Source organism: Phalacrocorax carbo, chromosome Z, assembly GCF_963921805.1.
Source record: "Phalacrocorax carbo chromosome Z, bPhaCar2.1, whole genome shotgun sequence".
NCBI lineage: Eukaryota > Metazoa > Chordata > Aves > Suliformes > Phalacrocoracidae > Phalacrocorax > Phalacrocorax carbo.
The window spans coordinates 6,019,015-6,043,873 of record NC_087548.1 but is presented as its reverse complement, the minus strand read 5'-3'; the positions used below and the strand labels follow the sequence as shown (position 1 = coordinate 6,043,873).

Below are 24,859 nucleotides of genomic sequence, written 5' to 3'. Positions count from 1 at the left end.
AGAGGTCAGACCCATGATGCCATCCACACTGGAGCATCCTAGTTGCTGAAGCATGACATTTACCACTGATTCTTTCACGTGATGACCATTTTTGAGACCCAACAACCCCCTCACATACAACTGGGGTCCAGAGCAGACAGAAACAGCAGTACAGAGGGAGGCCACTACAGGAGATGGTGACACCTTTCAGCCCAGGGAGGACACCCATAGCTGTAGGGCTGGAAAACCTGCTTTCAACCAGTGATGGAGTGAAGCAGCTGCAGCTCTGTATATGAGGCGAGAGCCAGGCAAAGGGCAATGGGTTAAAATCTGCTGCCAGAGCAGGTTTCTTTACTTGCCTCCACTCTCAACTTCCTGAGCTGCTCTGCAGCAGAGCCTGGGCCCTTCTGCCCCTGCTCCATTTAATACCGCTGTGATTTTAAAATAAGTATTGTCATTTTTTCAGCCCCTCTGTAATGTCAACACTTCTTCTTCCCATACATGCAACTACAGACTGGTGTCTCTGTGCAAATAGGGGTGTAAAGTTGTCCAACAGGGAGGGCAAAGGCCCGCCTCCCACATCTTAGGCAGCCTGTGTGTGGAGCCAGCCAGCACCCTGTCAGCCACCAGCAAATGTCAGGAAGGGCTTTATGCTCCCGAGGGGTACTCCAGCAACACGGGGCCTCACCACAAGCTGAAAAACCCAAAACTTTACAACATGTCCAAATAAGATAAGCCCCTAAAATTTCCAGCTGCTGGGAAGCTGCTCTGTGCTTCATCCATGCCAGATATTGCTGGTCTACAGTCATAGACGCATTCCCCAGCACTGCAGACTGGCTCGGGTTTTTGTAGATCACGTTTGCCAGGGTTACAGAAATACCACCACTCTGACAGTGAGATCTGTTTGCCAAACACTGTCCCCTTGCTCCCCTTTCAACAGAAGTGTGCGTTTTAAATTGGAAGATGGAAGGAGTTCAAACAGGAAACAAGCCCTTGATTGCAGTTGATTTTACAGTTCTCAGGGGGTCTTTTACAAACTTCTGCAGCTGTTGCCACAGCTGGAATTCACACATCCCAGTGGTGGGATAAGAAGACCAAGGATAGCTCTGTGGGAAGTAAAGGTTTCTTCTACCATATTCTCCCTGGGAATGAGTTTGGGCATCTCTGACTGCAGCTCAGCATCTCCTGAGTGCATTCAATTACCTCGGTGCCTTTAGTAGCTTAAGTTGTCATGGAGCTGCATCCTCACACCCTTCTCCCGGGACAGCATTTTGCATATGTAGTTGAGGCAGACCCAACCCCATGCTCCCAAAATGTGCAGCTTCACTCAGCACAGCAGGGTTGAAGCACCAAGTACACGCGGGAGCCCTTCCAAAAACATCCAATGACCCCACCTACACAAAATACACAGGGATTCAGGCTGCTTAGCATATCTCACCAGCTGCAAATCAAATTGTGCTGCGTACTGAATTGCAAAAGGCAAAGACAGAGGGACAGAGACATCCTTGACCTGTGCAACTCTGGTGATCTGGAGTCTTTTTTCCCCCTTGCTTCAGGGCACCCCAGCCCGTACCTGACCCCACCTCTCCACACTTCCCTCATTTCAATTGAGTGCTGACAGATCCATTGCTCTGTCATCCACAAACCTCTGCTCTGCAAAACCGCTCAACCAGAATCCAGGCAGTAACTTCCTGGCTTTGGAGAAATCCAGAAAGGCAAAGATGGTGACAAACCATCAGCAAGTGATGGTTTCTTACGGTAGCTGAGTGAGTTTATTGCACTTGTGTAAATTAAAACCTGTTTAGGGCATTTTCCATTCCCAGAAATTGAGTTTTCCAACAGATATAATTTTTTTTCCTTTTGTCTACTACAAAATATGCATCCTCACTTCCAATGGATTTGTCTGCTTGTGTGCGTACATGAAAATGCTGCTCTGTAGTAATGCTTGCAAAATCCCATAAGCAACTACAACCACTGTAACTCTACCTCCATCCATTGCACTGATTATTAATTTTCAGTTGTTCCTGCTGTCTGCTGGTTCATTTCTGGATGCTACCAGTCTTCTTTCCCTTGTTGATCAGAGCTGCAGGTACAGCGCCTTCCACTTCTATTAAGATCTACTTAGCAAGAAAATAGTACACATTGGGATTTATATGCTGACAGAGTTTTTTGTTGGAACTATTATAGTACTCTGCTTTTTGCTAAGACCTAACACATTCTTCTCCTACACTGTATAGGTTTGTAAGAATGGATTATTTCCTTGAAAGCAGGCAAGCCTGGGTGAGACTCGCACCCCCACCACCAGGGCAAAGGATGGGGAAAGGATATGAAACTCTACCAAGCTGAGATTAGATGTAGGGAAGTTAAGTGAACTGACTCTCAAATTGCAAAAGCGGATGAAGCAGCAGAAGAAAACACCTTGTCTTGAGTCATAAAAATTAAGCAAATCTGGCCAGCTTTGTCATTCTCATAGGGATCCTGCTGTCTTGAGGGAGGCCTGGAAAATGAGCCCCTTTGCATTTGGGCTTTTCCCTGGAGCCAGGAGAACAGGATAGGCTTTTGAAAGTGGAATTCAGGGTTGTCTGAGCTGTAATTTCCCCTCCAGTCCTGAAATACAGCTATACAATTAACTTCAGGCTTCCAAAACTCTCTAGAATTTCAGAATGTTTCAATACAGCTGACCCAGTCTACAAAGCTACAGATGACGAGAAAACCAAACAGCCTTGAGGTTCAGACCCATGGCATGAAGCACAGAGCTTTTCTCACTACCAGCTCCTGGGTGCCACGGCAAAGAAGCAAACAGGATTGTGCCAAGAGCCAGGCAGAACTGGTACTCTGTCCTCCAGAACAGATGCACAAAACAGGGAGAGAAGAGAAGATGTAAAGGTGTCTGAAGCTGAAGATGACCATACCAGAGGCCAGTGTCTTCCAGTGTACATTATCTGGGGACCCAGTTTGCCATAGAAAGCAATTGGAGATACCATCATGATGGTGAAAAGAATGATTGCCAGTGGAGGTCCCATGGGTGTTTGCAACTCAGTCTCATTTCTGTAAGCATCCAGGCCAGCCTAGAGAAACACCCATTGCTGATAAGAAAAGTGATAGTGCTGCCTGGAAAAAGGGCAAGGAACGCAAAATCAAACAAGGGGAAACAGCTGGATGAATGCATTTGGCTTTTATTTGACCTGCATTTCATTGGGTTTCACGAGATATATGACTACCTGATCTTTCTTGAGGTCTCTGAGACATTTCTGTGCTGGACACCACAGCCACCTCTACACTACTGAATGAATGGTGCTGGGTGGCAGCTCATCAGCTCATCATCACCTAAATGGGGAACCACCAGCAAAGTCTTTGGCATGTATTGGCCTTGGCCAACTTGCTCACTTCCAAGCAATTCTTCACTCTCACTAGCAGCAAAGTTTTAAACAAATATATTGAAAAATCTGCAACTAAAAGATGAGTTTTCTAACCCAGCACTGCTGTATTCAGAGCATCAACCTACACAAAGAGAGTCTGAACCTTTGCCTGAAGTTGGCACCTATTTGCTATGACAACGCAGAGTTTTTTTACACCATACTCTAGCCACAAGACATCTACAATCTGCTCTTCACAAATTCCTGCCCCAGTCCTATCCCAGGAGACAGACACTACTGCTGTTGATCAATAAATGCATTTCCGGATAGCAGCTATGCATTCTTGCAGCTGCATGGACTGAGAAGGTGAGCCCTGAGAGCACATCAAGCTGGTCAGAAAGGACAGTGGGTCCCCAGAGCTGGTGGGCAGAGGAGGGAAATGATGTGTGTACATTAGGAGAAGTGTTTATTTTGGGACCATACATCAGCAGCAGTATACAGAGCCTTACACAAGCCCAGAGCATGAGGAGTTTTGACTGTCCCAGCAGGGAACTGCTGTTTATGAGCCCTATAAAAATTGTACATATGAATATTTGCTCTTATTTCCATAACTGTGCATGCGGCTGTGCTGGACACATACCACCAGAGGGAGCCGGACACCAGAGCCAGAGAGCACTCCTCTCCAGCTGTCCCGATAGCCACTCACTGAACACTATCCAGTTGTCCCACAGAGGGATGTCAAACAGCAGGTTTCTCTAGAGAATCTTTACAGGCCAAAAGGAAGAGTTAGAAGCTGCCCATACCAGCTTCGCTTTTGGTCCACTCTGTATAAACTCAAAACTATTTCTTTCAGCAAACAGGTGCAAGATTGTGACAGACCCCTTGATGCTCTGTGCTGAAACAGATTTTTCCACTACATATTTGCTCATAAAAACAAGATGTTGAAAAGCAACATGGCCACAGATGTTGATGGGAACAGATTTGCTGATGTTGCTCCTCCAGGCACCCTGCATCTGGGACAGGTCAGTCCTTACCCGGCCAGAGTATCTGCCTCCTCAGCCAGGACATGGGCTGAGCACCACTCTCCCTCAATACACTGTGTGGTTGTCTCTCCCTCCGGTCATAGTTCCATTTCCATTGCCACCTCTCCACACCCTCCAGAAAAACCACATATTGGGAAAAATTCTAGAAGTGAAACAGTAGGTTCGGTCATAGCTATCATTACAGCAGGAGGCTGGACCAGATGTGCTGCAGAGGTCCCTTACCCTACTGGAGCAGCTTTGGAGCATCACCTGGTTTTGACTCTCCCATAACACCCTCATAGGCAAGTTAATGAAGTATGGGCTAGATAAGTGGACAGCAAGTTGGATTGAAAACTGGCTGAATGGTTGGGCTCAGAGACTTCTAATAAGTGGCACAAATTCCAGCTAGAAACTACTTATTATTGGTGTACCCAGGGGCTATACTGGGGCCAAAACTTAATGATTAAACAATTTAATTAATGACCAGGGTGAGGGGGTAGGTTGGACCCTGAGCAAATTTGGGGAAGATACAAAACTGGGAGTGGTGTCTGTTACACCACAGGGTTGTACTGCCATCCAGAGGGTCCTCAACAGGCTGGAAAAACGGGCTGATGAGAACCTCATGAAGTTCAACAAGAAGTGCAGAGTCCCACATCTGGGGAGGAATAATTTCATGTTCCAGTACATGCTGGGGGACACCCAGCTAGAAGAAATCTTGGCAGAAAAAGCCCTGGGGATCTTGGTGGCCACTGAGTTGACCATGATCCAGCAATGAGCCCTTGCAGCAAGGAAGGCCAACAGCCTCCTTTGCTGCATTAGAAGGAGCTTTGCCACCCAGTCAAGTGAGGTGATCCTTCCCGTTGACTCAGCACGGGTGAGACACGTCTGGGGTATAAGTGTCCAGTTTTGGGCTCCCCAGCACAGGAGAAACAGTGACATACAAAGCAAGTCCAACAAAGGGCCACAAATGTGGTTAAGGGACTGGAGCACCTGTCATACAAGCAGAGGCTGACAGAGCTGGGACTGTTCAGCCTGGGGAACTGAAGGCTTGGGGGGATCTTATCTATGTGTACAAATGTCTGTGGGGGGAGATTAAAGAAGACAGAGCCAGACTTTTCTCAGTGGTGCCCAGTGGCAGAAGCTCAGCTCCTGGGAGTGATTTCCCCACCAATGAGGAACAACAAGGAGTCCACAAATGTTGGCTATATTTCACACATCCACAGCCCAGCCCAGCAAAAGCAGACCAGGACTTGAGTTTTAGCAATCTGCAGAGCTCCATACATCGTTTTAAGTAATTTTAAAGCACCTGTTGGAATCCAAGATCTGATGCAGCTCCCTGTGCAGACCTAATCCCTGCAGTGCAACCTGAGCCGAGGAGCAGAGCCAAGAACAGCAGTTTAATAGCAATCTGCTACCAGTAGTTTTCAATGCACCTCTTGAGGGCCACTGAGCCTTGAGGGAGGTATAGAGACAGAGCGTGTGAAGCTGGATTAGGGCCATTAGAGCCTTTCCTGGCAGAGCTGACGAGTTCAAGCACTGTACCCAACAAGACAGCTCCTGTGTGGTGAGCTAACATAGTCAGGGATCATTCAGGCATTTCTCTAGGACAGCTCAGGTACTAAGCCTGCTTGGGATCCAACCACCATGGACCATCTGACCATGTCAACCACTGGGTTCAGTCCAAGGGGCGTTCTTAGACCCACCTTCCCACAGAGCACATCAGGCAGCAGAAACACATCAACCAGCTTCACCAGCAGAGAACTGATGAGTTGAGCCATAGATTCAGCCCTCCTAAATCACACAGGACTTAGGTGCTAGACGGAAACCCAGGCTGCCTTGTCCTCAGCACCAAAGGGTCTTCACACATGCCTAAAACCAAGTGGCAACTTGTTAGTCACCTGTGTTACCTGCATGCTCATTTTGCTCATCATTGCACAGTTACCCAGAGCTCACCCAGATCTGGTGGCCCAGTCTAGGCAGACGGTACCTGACAGCTACATAACAGGCACATGGCACATCCTGATCCCTTTGACAAGGAATGGCCATCTGCTGTTTTAGTCTTCCCACCTTGAATGTCAAGCCCAAAACACAGGAGTAGATACTCACGCCCTTGAGTGCCCAGCACTGGAGGTTAGCAATAGGCACCTGACTTGGCATGGATTGAATTACACCTGGGAGGTTTGGTATTCATTCCCACCCTTCTGCACTACTCTTGCAGGGAATCTCACTCCTCAGGCAATGAGGAGTTGGCTGTCTAAGGCACACAGCCATGGGCAGGTGTTCCTGCACCTGACTTCAGCACCCAATCTGGGATCTGGCCCAGACCTTTTCAGAAGGTAATTGTTGGAAAGTTAGGGATTCCCTAAGGCAGTTGCTGCGTAGTTAAACCCTCCCCATAGTTGGCTGCACCTATGATCCCGTGAAACCATCACATGGCAGTGGAGATCATCACTGCTCTGCCTCTAGTTCACAGAGCAGGCTGCTGCCAGGGACCTCATTCCCACGTAGGCATCATCAGGCTGTGATCCTGTTACTTATTAACTGGCTCTTTAATAAGCTAAACAAACCATCGCTCCAAGACATCCATCACAGACCTGCAATCCGGTGGCTTTTTTCTGAATCCCCTCCAACATACCAACCACCTTTTTAAAGCACCAGAATTGGACAGGGCAGTCTCAAATCTGGTGGCCTGGAGGGGGAAAGCAGAGCCACAGTATTGCTCTGCAGACGGAGACAGCACAGCATGACAGTGAATCCTGCCTGCCCCCTGCGCTGCATCCCTTTCACAGAGAGCAGAAAAGATGCTGGTTTAAATTACAATGAGGCTGGTGTCTGTTTGATGGGAAGAAGCCTTGCTCATGCAGCAATACTAATCTGGCAACTGCTATCAGAAACCTTACTCTTAGGGGAGGAAGAAAAGAATGCAGTCTCCTGTTGAAAACATCTCCATCAAAAGACAGGTACCCTGGGAATACACACAGTGAGAATAACATCACTCCAGCTCCGGTAGATGCTGAGGTTGTTTCCACAGGGCTGGAGGAAGCGAGGTCATAAAGCTACGTGGGTTCTGGTTCAACAGTGAACCATTCACTCCAGCTCTCAGGTGAAGTTGCAGGGTTGTTTCTCTAAGCCATCACTGTAAAAAAGTCCTAAAGTAAATTAAACTGTGGTTTAAATTAGCCTAACAGGTTCCTTAAGTTCACTACCTTTTTCTCTGACGTTTCTCCTATAATTCACTCTCTCAAGAGTTCCCTCTCCAGCCTCTTCTCTGCCTTTCACAGTGATTTCTCAGCCTTATAAACCTCTCAGATATGCCACACTTCTGATACTCCAGATTCCTCCAGCAAACCAGGGGTGCCAGAATACAAAAAGAAGGAAAAATAATCCTTGAATTTCTCAAATAACTGATAAAAGAAAAATTAAATAACAGAAGGTGACAGGGTCCTTTGCTCCAGTGTGTTAACAGAATAGTGCCTCCAAAAACTACCCAGGCACAGGAAGAATCGACAGGCTGCTGAACGCAACGCACTGTGATGCACACTCCCAGGTCAGCGTTTTGGAAGGGAATGATGCTCAGCTGTCTTGGATAAGGAGGAGGTCGAGCTCAGAGAGTTACTTAAAAAACAAAACAAAAAGAAAAAGCAAACCAGCAGGGAAGAGGACATTTAGGGAGGCTGTTGGCGAAAGACCAAGGTCAGAGCAAGAGGAAAGGTGGAGAATTCAAGAGGCAACCTTCTGAACATTTGCTTGGAGTTCACCAAGTGGGAGGAGAAACTAACTAATTAGTAATTAGGACAGGAGACACCCTAGCCTATATAAGCTGGTGGGGCATTTTCTTTTTCATATTCTTAGCCCTGCCTTCCTTCTGTGCTAGCCAGCAAAGCAACAGCTACCCCTGAACTCATCAGAGAGGTAAGAGCGCTGCTTTTAATGCACAGCAGTAAACATGCACCCTGTTACTGACTTACCTGGATCTTTCTTCTCCCCCAAAACACCTAACAAATGGCATTTGAACAGTCCTCCCGAGTGAGAGCAGCTAAGGCTCAAAGAGGAGCACAGAGGTTGGGGAATGTGTACAAGAATTTCAATTACTGAGAATTTTCTAGCAGGATAAGGATTTATTAGTACTACCTAGCCCAGCTGGCTGAACCTTTGAGAAAAAAAAGGGGGGAGGGGGGGGAGGATCAAACTGGAACTCTTTAACATCTCCTTTTACTGCCTTTCTATTCTGCAAAATGAAAAATGCCCAGATAGTAATAATATGCAGTTAATGTGATAGTATCTCTGGATTTCTCTGTCCCCAAGAGACAGATCTCTGAAAATTGAATTGCGAATGGGCTTAATGAATATTGGGATCTCAGGGATGAGCTTTCTTTTGAACTAATGCTTTGAAATGTGTCTTATGGGGAATACCTGAACTTTTTTTCAGTGAGGGTCAGGTGCATTATAATCTCTCCGTTTTGGGGAGTGTGCTTGTGCATGCATGTGTTTCTATACATAACACACCACTATACTTAGCCAGCTTTACTAAACCCCTGGTAACATTACATAGGCTATGCTGGAATCAGAGTTTCTGAGAATCTGGCCCTTTCCTCCTATTGTACTTGGACGCAGGAATTCCTCTAACAACACAGAGCTGGCTGCCCGCACATTTCAGAGCAACAATTCAGAGGATGCCAGATACAATGACTGTAATTGTGCAGCAGCGGTTCCTCAGACAAACAAAACCCACACCGTAATTTAAATCCTCTTGATTTACAGCATAGCTTGAATTTTGTCAGGGAGAGAGGAAAATTCCAGAAAGAAGAGAAAGTACTAGATAACTTCATAGATAACTAGATAACTAGATAACTTCAGAGATAAAAGCCCAACACCTAGCCACACAGGCACTAGCTTGGAAATCATTGTAATCTAGGAGTATTAAAACAACCAAATAAAAGCCTCTGTTCCTTTTCCAGCTGCAAGCACAGCACCACTCTTACCATGCATAACACATAATGAATGTGTGACTGGGCTTGTCTTAATTTCAGCACATGAATAAAATGTATTTGCAGGATAGATGTTGCAGGAGTGCAGCACCAGCACGGAGTCTGCTTCGCTGCAGCTTTAATGGGGCTTTACTGAGATGCCGTAGGTATGGCGTGACATGGCAGAAGTGTACACAAGTGGAAGAGAAATTGATTTAGGGAGACACGGAGTTGCATAACATCAATGCTTTGCTACAGGACATTTATTAACTCTGAAAAGATGATTAAAAAAACCTAATAGATTAGCTTCTTGGCCCTGTGATTGTTTCATTTTCATGCAAGAGAAACATCTTTTTTATTTTCTGTTTTCACAGGTTCCATTTCATAGCTGATACAGAAGTATCTAGGTACTTTTATCTGCAAAACTTTCCTTCTTTCTTACATGAGCATTCTTAGCAAGGATGGCAGAGGGATATTATCCAACAGCACAAAGGTATCCAGGCAAGGAGAGGCAGAAAATGTGTGGAATCATTGGGGAAAAGCAGCTGTGCCCCAAGTCCAGCTCTCACTTTCCATGTTACACCATGGGAAAATAGTTTTAAATAGTTCCTCTGCACTTGCAGCAGGGCACAAATCAGTCCTTGCACCACAGAGATGAAGAAGACATTCAGACTTGCTCTGCCTAGGTCCTGCTGTGGCTTCTCTACCACACCAGTTACATACCAGCACTGGGAGCCCACACTGCATTTCCTACCAAATGCTTGTCTGGAGCACCTCTCCAGAGCGTACATGAGATCAGGCACTGCACTTCAAGCTGTGTGTCCGAGAGCAGGACTTACACAGTCTTTAGTTAAAAATCTGACATCAAAAACCACTTCCCCAAACTAATAGAAATAAAGAATAATTTTTAAAATTTCTATTAAATCCTGCCCCCCCTGCAGAAGCCAGGCAATCTGTTCCAACAGAGTAGTCCTTTCACGATTATTTCTATTTCCTTCTTTCGTGCACTAAGGAAAAAAGCCCACTTTGACTGAAAACTGCATGTTAACCTAACTTCAATAGCAGGTCTTCAAAAGACCTGCTGTAGACTCACCTTCATGCAATCCCCGTCAGAACATGCACACTTCAGCTTGAACTAATATTCAAACATATCTTAAAATTCTCTGAGCATCTCCATTATTCTGGGATGAGACACCATTTGTCTTCCATCTTTTCATAAATAGCTGTTATTGCCTACTCCCTAAAACAAGGTAATATGTCGGCTGATAATTAATCTGAGCCTATATGGCAGCTACTGCTTCTTACAATATCAAAAATTATAAAAAGTGCCAAAAAATTCTATGTTGATTCCAGTTTCCAAGTGATTCATTACTCCTCTATACTTTTTTGGGGCAACTAAGCAGAAGTAGAGCAAGTCCTCCATTTCTGGACAGATGGGTCAACCCTCGTGTCTGTGGTGACAGCCGGACCCAGGAGGCAGCCCTCACACAGAGCCCTGCATGTGATTAGGGGTGACAGTGAGGCCAGCGAGGCTGGATCTGCTGTGAAGATCCCACCCAAAACCAAGGGTGCTCTTAGCCTACCCACTACAGACCAGGCTGCTCTGCAGGTGATGGGGGTGTTTTGTAATGATTTTCTTCTCCTTCAGTATGTATAAGCTGATAAGAAAGATGAGCCCAAGTTCATGTGATCCCTCTCTAGAGAGACATATTATTTGATAGACAGGAATGTAATGAATGTGAGTTTGACCGGTGCTGCTGACCAGAAGGCACCCATGGTTACCCCCTAATCACTGTGATTTTGAATATTCCAGAAGAACAGGTATGCAGGGCATTGATGCAGCCTTCATCAGGGGAGAAGTTCAAGCTAGGTTGGTGGAAGTGACTCACCTGGTCACCTGGTCTTTTTTGCTGTGCCAAGTGCTTTGAGCTGATTTCATTTCTGCCCATGAAAACCCAGAGCAAAGGAGTTCTCCAGTCTCAGACGTGCACCGTGCAGTACAGCCTTACACAGCCGCCATGCCAGCAGCACTGCCCATGCACTGCCAAATAGCCTCAATAGCCGATTAAAGGCTCCACATCTCACAGGGGCTTAGAGCATGTCATTATTATATATCCCAGGGTAAAAATTACTTTGCACAAGAAAGAAACAAAACTCCACTCAGGTGCTTACCATGGGAGAATTCCTTTCCCATTCATTCTGGTCCTGATTCAGCAAAGCACTGAATTCACATGGCTTCACTAGGAAGTTAAGTATGCACTTAAGTGCTTTCCTATGGCAAAGCAACTCAAAGTTTTGACAAACCAGGGCTTCCAGCTTGACCCATTCTCTTCTCCACCACATGTGCAGGCCAGACAGTGACTCTGACACTCCACATGCACATTACATCCCACACTGCAGAATGTCTCCAGACTCCTGTGGTGCCACCAGCTCCTCACTCAGCATGCAGGGAAACATATCGGTCATGTTAGCACTGGACTTACAACATCACTCTGCAAACACAAATCCAACAGCCCTTGACTTTATGGATTAGCAACAGAGAAAGCCTGTGTTACATAAAGAGGAAGACTCTTTAAATTAAAAATATAAATGCACTTTTACCAAGTGAAGAGCGTTTATCTTGGCTGGAAATTTTGATTTAAGTGCATCCAATTCACTTTTTCCATTATTTCAGAATAAAATATGAGAAAAGCGAAGGTTAATGAATCAAAGTAATGAATTATAACTGAGCCAGGAAAAACCCTTCCAGCACCAAGACACCATCCCTAACAACACTCTTATTCTTTTCTTTTCGTCCTCCTATTGTTACGTTCCTTGCCTTCATGTCCTATACAAAGTCAAATTCAACACTTGTACGTACTGGTCCTGTCTTTACCCTCTTTCATGTGGGATATATTCTTGCATTAGCAGAGTTCTTCCAGAAGGCAGAAAATGTCTATTTATTATTTGTGCTAATATTTACTACTTCCTGAAATGTCGCCATCAACCTTCCAATAACATAGGGTAAGAAACTGGCCAGGATGTACATTAACCAGCTGTTCCCCCACAAAGGCTCAGAGATGCTTAACCACATGTCTGGGTCTGCAAGTGTAATGCCCAGGGGTAAGGCTGCTTTAGCTTAAGTACTCAGCACCTGTATTTCTGAAGTATGAATACTCTTCCCCAGCTGCCAAGAAGGCTTTTACTGAAGTTGTGAGTTGAGGTCTACCTCCAGTAATTAGGTGTTTGTATGATCTTATTTAGACTACTAACTCACAACCTAAATTCTTTACATCCTGCACAAGCTGTAACTCACCAGTGAGACCTGAAGCAGCTCTGGTTCTGTATTCACTCAGCAACATACTTGCCTTGTGTTTTCTTTGTCTTGACAATTACCAAGAATTAGTCCTACTCTTCAGGGAACTGAATGTACTCCAGTGAAAGGTTTGGTTGTTTTAAATTTGCTGACTTTGTATTGAGAATAGACCCTTAAACAAATAACAAATTGGCTCTAGGACATCGTTTTTAAACTCCAGTGTTTGCAGCTAAGTATAAATCTCTGATCCATGTGCCTGAATGAAGCTGTCTAGAGCTGTATGAGGTGCCAAAGGGTATTCCAGCAGCTCCTAACCCAAAGGGCTTTTCTCCCATAGAGGACCCTGTCTCTGCTAGCCCTGCATAGATGCTCCAAACACCTCTGTTTGACCTCTAATGTTCCCCTACCTTATTTAAGTCTTGATATAGTGCCTGCTAAATTTAATAAGAGTCTTTTCATTAGTCCCTGAGGATGTCTTACCACAGGTCGCAATATGTGGTCACCTATCTTGTCTTATGCTAAAGAGCAAAGGCCAGCGCAGACCACATAACACCCTGCTGGACAGCTGGCAGAGAGAAGGCGGCAACATGGCTAAGGTAGAAGGGAAAGCAAGCACTCTGATTTTGTCCTTTCAGTTCTTAAATCAGTGCTGGGTACTTCTAAAAATGAGGCAGCTAACAGTACAATTCAACACAGAAAAAAAAGTGTACGTATACGTGTGAGTAATGGAGTAAAGTACCATGAACAACCCTCAATCTAAGACCATGCTCATGAGAAAGGTTGAGCTCATCCCAGTAGGTGACTGTATAGAGACCCATAAACCTAACTTTAGGTACCTATTATTGATGGCTGATGGATAAATTCAAACTGGAAATATGGGTTAAGCAGCAGGGGAACCAACCATTGAAGCAGCTTCCTAGGTTGTGGTTCAACTTCTACCAACTTCTGTGTTCAACTTCTATCAATTTGAATCTTGAGGTAAGCTTTAACTTCTGTGAACCAATGTCTCCTAATTCTCCCTTGCTCTTCTTGAAGTCACCCTTTAAATCAAGAGCTGCTTGATATCTAGAAAACACGGTATAGCTGAGCAGCTTGTTAAAATCAGGTGAAATATTGCTATGATACAAGACTCATTAGTCTTTTCTGGTATTCAAATCTACAATTGCATGAAGGTCTGGAAGGACATCACAGGGTCCCAAGAGCACATGAAGAGAGATTGTTCATGGAGACATGAGAATCAGGTGTTCAGAGTAAGAAATTTTCCTCTTTCTAGCTCCAGAATAACACATGGTAAGAAATAATATGTGGTAGAGAGAATAAACAGGGACCAGTAAGAGGCATTGTAACGAACTCTTCTTTTTACTTTTCCCTTGATTTTTATCAAAGCATCAGAACATCAGCATGGAAAATAGTGTTGATATCAAGACAGAAACCAAGGGTGAAGGAAAGCCAATAAAACAGAATCCACTAACCCAAGCTGGCAAGAGAGTCTGCAGAGCTGTGGGGTATATCACTGGAGACATGAAGGAATTTGAAGCCTGGTTAACAGGTAAAGATACTTCATCATGACTAATTAGGGAATTCCAAAGAAGAATTACATCAAAGGAATACTAACTAACTTCTCAGTAACATGATTCATGTTGAAGTATTACAGAAACTACCTCTGCCATGATTTATTTCCATTTTGTAGGAAAAAAAAATCAGCTTTGTGCAGAGATCCACATATTGCTTAAATCTTCAAGATGACTGAGATGACATTTACCTCCAACATGCCATGTACAAAGTGAATTTAGTCCCACAGAACATAACCCGGGATGGTTATTTTGTGCTCTGCCATTCTTCATAACACTCCATGTCCTTTCAGCTGAGCAGTTTCTGTCAAGCCTAATGCCACTGTGAAGCTGAATTACACATCAGTAGGTGTGTTTTGTCCCCATAATAAATCAGCAACGGGATACACACACGACTTGCCATCTGAGGCACAGACATCATAAATTAGCCAGTTTATATGAAACTGGTCCAGGGTACTTTATAATAGGGGACCCTGGCAACCACACTGTTCATCTCAGTTTTCCAGATGTAAGACTTCAGTATAGACTATAATAAATCGCAGTCAGGTTTTGCAGTCTTGTTGATTCATTGCTTCAGCCATGCTGCCAAGTTCCACTGCCAAAACTCTTCCCGAGTTTCAAAAAAAAAAAAAAAAAATCCCAAATCAGTATCATCTGTGCATTTTGCCTTTTTATTAATATTATTATTTAATTTGATCTCTTCCAGACAAACCTTTCATGATCAAGTTTATTGACTGGGTGCTGCGTGGGATATCCCAGGGGGTGTTTGTCAACAACCCCCTCAGTGGGCTGATTGTAGTTGCTGGTTTCCTGGTGCAGAACCCGTGGTGGACACTCACAGGCTGTTTAGGAACAGTTGTCTCAACTTTAACAGCTCTTATTCTGGGTCAGGACAGGTAAGTCCATCCTTTTCCCCTTCAAATCCAGACTGTCACTTCAATGTTGACTTAAGAGTTAAACAAGGGACGTGGATGAAAAGCATGTATCTAGTCCATGTATCTGGTCTGGTAGGACCAGGCAGATCTTCTCCAAGCAGCACCTGATGCAGAGGGACACTAGAGGTAACTGCAGAAGGGGTGGCTGGGGCTGAGAGGAGAAGGGACTCAGGCATGTAAAACTGGAGGTCAGTGTAAAAGCCTCGGCAAGTTGTCATCACACAGAGCCATAACTGCGTGGGAGGGAGAGAGTGATGCAAGCAAAGCACCCGCAGGGGAGGAGATTTCAAGCTGGTTGTTTCTTTCACGCAGATCAGCTATTGAAGCAGGCCTGTATGGCTATAACGGGGTCTTGGTGGGATTGCTCATGGCCGTCTTCTCTGCTAAGGGGGACTACCACTGGTGGCTTCTGCTGCCGGTAACGCTGGTGTCCATGACGTGGTAAGTCAGATAGCCCCTCTGCTTCTTATTCCAGTCCCAGTGTCCCCACACTAAGACTGAGGTGTTGTATTTTTATGCACTATACAGACTACAATTGGAAAGAAACACAACTGGCACATATGTGCTACTAAATCTGCACCGTTATTTGCACTTTTAAATTTCAATGTAATCCCAAAACAAATAAAACACCCACATAATCACAAATAAACCCAATGGGGAAACAGAAAATCGATGGTTGATTATACGTAGTTCAATGCCCTAGATGTTAGCCATATTGCTGCAATGCATCAATTCATTTTTGTCTCAAGAGGAACATTATTTTAACCATTCTCTACCACTATCAAGCACAAGTGTTTCATCTATTTAAGCCACCATATAAAAATGTCATGAAAATTTACCTTTCCAGGCACAGAAGCTGTTCAGTGGTCCCGAGACATGATGGCTGATGCTAATGAAAACAAACAACTAGTACTACTTTACTCATATATATGACAGCATAATCTGCTAGGTATTTGGACAGCAAAAATTTTGAAAGCTGGTCTTTTGCCCCCAAATGTCTAGTTGGAGATTGGTAAACAACACATGTCATCTGTCTGCCTGAGGTTCATGTAGTGTTATACTCACCTTAATAAGCACAACTTTGAAGTCAGCCTTTACTTCTGATCCATAAGCTTGAACAAGGACGCACAGCCACCTTCACAATTCACTCAGACCTGGCACGGGTGTCCTAAATTCAGACCACTTCAATTACTGGGGAAAAAAAAAAAAAAAAAAAGAAAAGAAAAACCCAAACCACTGAGACTGAGCTGTGGAATAACTTCATTAAATCACTGGATCCTCCACGAGTGGAGGATCTTGGCTTCTTCATGGTTACCAAATTCACCCTATAATATGACAGGAATCTGTACATCGCTAACTGCCCTGGGATGGGTAGGAAACTTACTGAGTGACCCTAGCATATCTCTGATTTTATCAGAAAGACTAAGGAAATTAAATAGCTTTTTTTAAAAAAGAAATAGAGTGAATTTCCTGCAGATGGGTTTCTTGTTGGGACTTTGTTTTTTTACTTAGACAACAAGCTCCCAGTGAGACCATTTTGTTCTTCTTTCAGCCCTGTTTTCACCAGCGCTTTAGGCTCAGTCTTCCGTAAGTGGGATCTGCCTGTTTTCACCTTGCCTTTCAACTTGGCCTTGATGCTCTATCTGGCTGCATCAGGACCCCATAACCTCTTCTTCCCTACAACTGTCATTCAGCCTGCAACAGCAACACCAAACATCACCTGGACGGACGCTGAAATGCCAATGGTAGGATGCCCTAAAGATAACAGCCTTCTCCATCTACAAAGAAAACCACTATAGAATTGTATTATCTTCCTTTATGTTACTGCATTATGGCCTGGCAGTACAAAATCGCATTTATAAGATAGCTATTATCCAAAACATGACAGTTTACTCTAGGAATTGACATTTTTGATAACTTGAAAATAAGAATTTTTTGGTATCTGGTATCTTTCATTTACAGTTGGATCTGAATTACAGTCTTCAAAATGTCTCTAGAATCTCATTACCCGTTACTGCATGTGTACAGATCAGCACCCCATAGATAAGATTGTGCTGAGACTACCTGTTAACTCACAGGTTAATTTTAGTTTTTCACATAGTGTGCTGTGTTTTTAAAATTACATCTTTACGACTAGAAATGAGCAGGTAGAGGTTACTATGGAAGAATGGTTACAAACATGGGTGCAGGCATATGTTCACATATTTTTAGTTAATATTCAAGTGTGACCTTTCAAAAAAAAAAAATTATTCTCCTGCATAGCATGGTAAACAACATAGATACCAGAGTAATAGCTTTCCCCTAAGGCTCAGTGGACTATTTTGAGGGGTTTCCAGGGAGTGATTAAGAAAAATAAGTTAATTGATACTAAATAGCAATCCACACGAGTGACATTTCTAGAAGAATGTTTGCTACAGTGCATAATTTTATGGAGACCATAAATGGACTGTTCCAAGTGGAGGAACACAACATTTTGACAAAAAGTGTCCTAAAATCTTCTCTAAGTTGTAACGAAGCTGGGCTCTGTCCCACTAACCCAGCAGTTCTTACTCATATTCCTAGTGAATCCCAAGGGAGTTTCAGGTATATAAACACATCAGGGATACAGCCTTACCTGAGTGAAGTCTTCTAATTCTGGCCAAGGCATTATTACCTATTTCATCCTCGGATCTGGCCACTCAAGAGTATCTTCTCAGAGGCATCATCTACCTGAGCACTTCCATTTCCTAGATTCACTGTCATATTCCATAACAGCACAGAAAATGGCCAAGTCAGCAGCATGTGTAAAGGTGATGAGCAAACCCTTCCAAGTCTTTTCACAAAAGACATTTACCTTTGATGTTAGAGCAAAAACCCAGCAGAGGAGCTCATGGCTGGGGAACAAGGCATGACACATTTTTATCGAAGGGGAAACCCGGTGGAAATGTCCCGCTGCCTTCCAAGAAGTGTTCAGACTTTCCACTTACAGTCCAGAAAGAGAGACTGCATCCAACAAATGCCAAACACAAACCTGGCCAAGAAAAATGCTAAAAAAAAATAAATAAATTACAAAGCTAATAACAAATTGTTGGTTTGTTTTGGTTTCTGTTTTTCATACCTGCAGCTCCTGCAATCCATTCCCGTCGGGGTGGGTCAGGTTTATGGATGCAATAACCCTTGGACTGGGGGAATTTTCCTAATTGCTTTATTTATCTCTTCTCCGCTCATTTGTCTGCATGCAGCAATTGGATCAGCAGTGGGGATGGTGGCAGGTAAGGATTTAAAGATTTGACTTGTGTCACAGATTAATATAAAAGCATGGAGAATAAAAGAGGAACTGCAATGAGTAGAGCATTTACGGTCACAAATGTTTCTTCCTTTGGAGAATGCTTGAAAAAAATTATATATACACTTCTCTATTAAGAATCCTTTTGATTGACTTCCCCAGGCTCTTACCTCATTTTACGATGGTGGAACTCTTCAGAATAAGAGTATTTTTGGCTGAAAATGAATTTTTGTCATTAAATATTTCATTTCAGAATACATTCTGATGGTTTTAGGAGCAGCTTAATAAAAGCCATAGCCATCAGTCTGACTGTGCAGGCCTCAGGGACGCATTTAGAATTCACATGTACACGCGTTCACTCGTAGATCTTCTGCTGAAATCATGTGGCCAGATTCAGCTCAGCAGCACCAGGGAAATTCTGCCATGATTGGATTAGAGTGGCTTTAGTCTTAGACGGTAGCAACACGACTACAAACACTCTGCGTGTGCATGAAGGCTAGAGCCCTAAAAAGTTGAACTAATGCCATTTCTAGCTGCTTTTATTTCTTTGGCCAAGGAATGACACATCTTTGACTTATTTTGCAGCACTGAGCTTAGCAACACCTTTTAGCAAAATCTACTCTGGCTTGTGGGGCTACAACAGCTCCCTCTCATGCGCGGCGATCGGAGGCATGTTCTATGCTTTCACCTGGCAGACACATTTGCTGGCAATTGCCTGTGGTACGTACCCTATGGATTTTCACTACTGCCATGTTTCCTTTTGAAGTGAGACAAGATGCATTTATACTGGGGATGGACTGAAGCCAGATGGCCACCTCTAGACAGGCAGATGAGCTTAGGCGAGACTGACGAATGATGGAGACGGATGTTGGAGCCATTGCTCTAACATACCCTGACAAAATAAAAGAAGTGCTTTCACTTTCAGACAAAAGTTGTGTTCAAAAGAAGAGGTGCAATCAGTGGACACTGATTTAGGTCTTTGAAATTAGATGCTTAGTTTTGAGGTTTTAATTATGTTCATTCAACATTGCTGGATGAATCATATTGGGTTTTCCAATCACAGATACCAGCTTAAATTCCTTCTTTGGAGAAGAACATATCTAAGGTTTGAGAAAACTGGAGCTCAAGATCAGCCCACACCTGGAGTTAGATAGCACAGTTTCCCCGTTCTACTGAAACGGATACAAAAGGCATGAGCTAAGCAACTCAGAATGATTGAAGAATTATTTATAAGGCAATTCCATATGAAATTTCAATATCGCAGTGAGCTGGGAGTGAAATTATTGCTCATTCAGTGCTCATATAAAAAAGTTTTAGCTTTGTATCTCATTGACCCACCTTCTAGCCCTAGAGGCAGGAGAGATGGGGATAGAAGGGTTATGTTCCTATTAAACCCCATCCATCAAGCTATATACTTTCCACATCACCGCATTTTTCAAAAGCCTCTGTTTCTATAGTCACACTTTTCATCACTCCATTTCTTTTTTGCTTTGCCCTTTCCATGAGCTGTAGAGAGGACAGAGTGTGAAGGAAAGCGCTTTAAGAGGGCACTGTCCAGGCATGGTCACAAATATTGGTTGAGCTACCTAAGGCAGCGTGAGAGATGTTTCTCCTTGCTGGTTTCCTCCATGAGCAACTGAACTCACCAGGAACTAACTTTCTTTTCACAGCATTCTTCAGTGCCTATCTGGGAGCAACTGTGACTAACATGTTGTCTGTGGTAAGTAGTGTACCAGCTAAGGTCTTGTTTCCAACAGTAGATTTGAACACTCTATATTTTCCTGGCTTGTAAAGCAAGACACCAAGACTTAGAGAACAATTCTGCCAAAAAGCTGATCCGGGAGACAGAACACTATATGCCATGGGATTTGGTGTGGTTCCCACTGAAACAGACCACTTACAATCCTCACTTACCACTTTTCATCTCCAGAGCTTACATGAACTTCCACAGCTCAGCCCTCAACACCTGTGAGGTAATTATATGTCTATACTCTGTGCCTGAGCGATTGAGAAAAGGGCTCTCCACTTGTGTAAGAAACCTCAAATTTGGTTTAATTGCTTTGCCCAAATGCCAAAAGGCAGTCAATACAACAGCCCAGGGAAAAGCTGAATGCTTCTGGTATCAGCTCCTGTCTCATCTGCATCAGCTCCTATCTCACCTCCATCCAAGACCACTGCAGATCTACAAAGAGAAGGCAGCCTTCTCACCAGAGCTGGTAGATGTTGCAGGTTAATTCACAATGTCAAGATCCCATAAAGAAATCCTGCCTCCCCAGGGAGAGACCCCTTGCAAAACCATGTCAAGGCTTACTTGAGAAAACTTGTTCCAAGCTGCCTGGCTCTGAGTTTTGTTCAAGGGCTGGGGGATCACATGAAAGAAAGACACATAGTAAATAGGTGGTTTGTATTTTTCTTTGCAGTTTGGGATGCCATCAGGAACCTGGTCTTTTTGCTTGTCTGCACTGATCTTCCTTTTAATAACCACAAACAACTCTGCCATCTACAAGCTACCACTCTCCAAAGTCACCTATCCAGAAGCCAATCGAGCTTATTATCTGAAGATGAAGCAACATCAGAGGTCTTTCTGTGAGGTATAAACACCCAAGAAGATAAATACTTTGTGGATTTTAAGGCATGAGTGCAAGGTGTTTCCCCCAAAAAACATGATTTTTGTGTTACAAAGTCAAGAGACTAAAAAATTATATCACCACCTTTGGAGATAACTTTTTCCACTACATTCATTTGTTCTATCATGATTAGATAGGACTGTGCTGCTCTGGAAGGACCTTTCCCAAGACCAATTTATAATGATTTAAAAGCACATATACTTGAAAAGACACTTGAATTTTAAGCAGTGGGGAAACAACTTAGAAATTGGAAAAAAAATCTGTTTATGAAATCCAAGTCACAGCAGTCAGATATCTAGCAATAAAGTGCAGAGCATCTCTCAGCATCTGATAGAACTCCTAACTAATGGCTAAAACCAGCTTACAACGGCAATAGGATACATCTTAGAGAGCTTCATAGTAGCAGACAAGTGGAATAAAGAGTAGAAATAAGTAGAAAATAGGTGATGAAGAATCTGACTGGAAGATCTCTCAAGCCCTGTGGAGAGAGATCGTCACACACAAGATGGACACAGATAAATTGCAGGCAGCATTCCTAACACTTGCAAAATTTGTGGTAAAAATCACAATAATGGCAGGGACAGTATGTCTATAAGCCCCAGTTTTTTGATGTTTTAGTTTGCACTAGGCTCTAACGTTTCATGAAAGAATAGTTTCAGGCCTACCCAATTGTCAAGAAAAGTCTGTAAACCCAAGACCAAGAAAGCAAATGCCAGTGAAAAGTTATTTTCTACCAAAAAAAAAGGTAAGAAATGTCATCATTTTATGTTCATCTAATGATTTTTCTTAATACTTGAAATTGGTCATGGGTTAACAAAGGAAGGGACAGCAGCAAAGTCATTGCTGTCCTTTTCCTATTCAATAAAATGGCTCAGTTCAGTGGATGCACCAGTGGAACTAATCTGAGCTTATCTTCTTGACCTCCCTTCCTACACCATCCCCATCAGCCCACAAATGTCAAGCAGCAAAATGGTGCACTCTGCCAGTCTGCTGCCAAATTTCTGCTCTGCCATCAGCCTCCATACTGCAATGGGAAGAGGATGGTTGGAGAACTGGTGGACGTAGCAGACCTCTGCAGCAGACAAGCCTCATGCCATCTCTGCACGGGCTCCTGAGGTCTGCAGGTAGGGAAGGAGGAAGCTGACCTTGCACCCAACTGTGCTGGTCACCTCGATGGGTGTTACCTCAGCCACCTTTCTGCCTGGTTCACTGAGATACTTCTTCTTACAACAAAGCTGACATCTTCACCACAAATACTCCATATGCTCATGTCCTTCAGTTGGCATTAGTGTACGTGTAGTAATGTTGCTCCTGGGAAAGCACAACAAAACCCATTCCTCTTGTAGCAGAAGAAAGAAAAAGTAACCATGAATAGTGCTACTGCTGATTTTTGAGGTTGGGGAAAAAAAATGTCTTTTTATGAATACCAAAAAAGATTCAGGTGAAAAATATTTGGGATGAACTGCTGGCAGTATTTTCTGGTGAAGTGTTAGGTTTTCAGACATTTGACAGTATTCCTGTATGACTGACACTCCAGAGATCTCTTGTAAAAACGTGCCATTTGCTGTGTTTTACTTGATAAATACCTATATAATATTGTATGGATTTGATTTCTAGAATGAATATTCAAGTTTGAGTTTGGTATAAGTTTTCCTCTATTTATAATCACTAAGCTCTTCCAAAGATAGGTTACCTCTTTAAATAAGTAGTCTAGAAGATGCTGGAAAATAAAACTACTAAATTGGTATATGGGGGATATTTAGGAAACTTTTAACCTCTGCTCTTTGTACTTACGGCATTTTGCTGCATCAATGCCTTCTTAAACGCACAAGTGCAAGGTCTGCCTCTGCACAGGAGGTACGATCAGCCGAAGGCATAGTGTTGTGCCTGCAGACCTACAGTCGGGGCTGGAAACCTCCTTGAGGGCAGATGAGGGCTTGTTCCTAGGGGAGATGCTGAACAGATCCCCCAGATTGAGGTTAGACAAGGTCATGTTCTGTCCAGAGGATGCACCTCTCCATTTGTCAAACTGTGGTAGAAAAGGATATCTTTTGGAGACTGAACTGACACCTTCCCACCGAAGACCATGTGTGCCCCAGAAAGGTAAACCTAAAAAGGCCAGCTTTCTGTCTTATGTATCTGCACTTGGGTAAGAGCACACACTTTATGACCAGTGTAAATCAGCAGATTTCCTCCGACTGGTGCTATTTCAGCTTGCCGTTGCTGAGCAACGGGGATATTTTGGCAGTACTGTAAAGAAACCATATGCACAGAGAGAAAAACAACAAAAGATGAAGGTCATGTCTCAGCCATTAGAAAGATGGGAAATCATTCAGAAGTAATTCTTCATTTTACGATATCCAGATAATTCATTCTTCCCATCACCCCATGAAAAATAATAGTTATCTGGTAATTTTACATGTATATTTGTCAGAATATGCATATCATACTTTTTCCCATTATCGTTCATAACACAGCCTTTGCTAACAGTACTAATTTATTTTATTACTGAAACTGTTCTTTCTTCTTTTTTTTTCCCCCTTTACATCAAATAAATGCTATTCAAGTAACAAATTTTTTTCAAGCACTCTTTGTGGGTTCTTGTTTTTGACACATGGGTGATATCAGACTCACAAGAAACATTCATGCTGGGCTGGAGTTTTGGGGCCCTTTCCTGGACTACTTCCCCCTCAGTGCCAGCAGAACACAGCAAAAGAGATGTCACTGTATTTAACATTTCTAAAATTAAGGAAAAAAACTACCCACAAATCAAGAACAAAAAAAACAACAAAAATAATTTTAAAAAACCAAACCACTTGAAAAAAAAAATGACATTTGCTTGGAAAGCAGATTTCATCTAAAAGTCTAACTCAGATGAACTGCCTCACTGGCATTTCCTAGACCACTCTCATTGCTTCTGCCTGATGCGCACAATTCTCTCCAAGACTCCCAGTTCCATATCAAGCTCCACCATTTGACAGGGGCATGTCTCCTGCCCACCAGTATCTTCTGCTGGGGTTCAGCGGCTGACTAGCCCTGGCTGCAGCCGCACACCTCATAGTGGGGTTTGTTATTGGAGGGAAATTGGAGGGAGGGAAAGCATGAATGACAACTTAAGACAAGCAAGCGTGGGATGCTGAGCAAGGACCAGTGGCTTTTTTGTCAGCAGAGTTCCCTCCTGTCCCCACCCAAAGCAGTGGTGCATCCTCACAGGGCCGAGGGCATGCTGGCAACACCAGCAGTGGTACCAAGAAGTGGGCTACAGCCCTCATTTCCCCTCCCCCTCAGAAAACCAGTATCTGGGCAAGTGCACAGGAGGCCAACATTTAGCCGTGCAGCGAAGACGCTACACCCTTGGTGATGCTGAACTGGGAGGAGGAAACATTCAACCCGGGTCACCTGAAGACCAGACCCAAGAGTCAGCTGCAGAAGCAGGACTGAAACCAGGAGCTATGAGTGCATCACAGCAGCATTCTAGATGCTCAGATCTGGGAACGTGCAACAGTACAACCTCCTTTATCGGATCATCCAGGTCTGGTGTGGGTTTTGTTTGGTTTTATCATGTTGTACATGAAATACAAACAGTACAAAGAATTCTTGTGTTGATAATTATCTAATCTTTTAAATCTTGACATTTAGTATAAAGGGTAGAATTCACACAGAATTTGGCCATAGCTAGGAATAATTCACCCACTAAGAAAGGCTCCAGCCATGAGGAAGCAGGGCTGTGCATTCAAACGAAATACTTTATTATTTCCCTCTCTCTCAGAGTATAAACATTGCAAAGGCTACTATGGCAAGTCAATCGTCAGGCACAAAGGAACACCTTTCGGATGCTCTTT

General features: G+C 43.6%; 1 protein-coding gene across 1 annotated transcript; it reads left to right on the top strand.

The window, feature by feature from the left end:
* Positions 1 to 8,165: 8,165 nt before the first annotated feature.
* LOC104041639 (urea transporter 2) lies at positions 8,166 to 24,430 on the top strand. Its single transcript, XM_009500932.2, has 9 exons — positions 8,166 to 8,269; positions 14,006 to 14,168; positions 14,897 to 15,086; positions 15,438 to 15,566; positions 16,678 to 16,870; positions 18,229 to 18,376; positions 18,976 to 19,110; positions 20,061 to 20,110; positions 20,811 to 24,430. The coding sequence occupies exons 2-9, from the start codon at positions 14,021 to 14,023 to the stop codon at positions 20,985 to 20,987; spliced, it is 1,170 nt and encodes a 389-aa protein (XP_009499227.2). The 5' UTR covers positions 8,166 to 8,269; positions 14,006 to 14,020; the 3' UTR covers positions 20,988 to 24,430.
* The last annotated feature ends 429 nt before the right edge of the window (positions 24,431 to 24,859 follow it).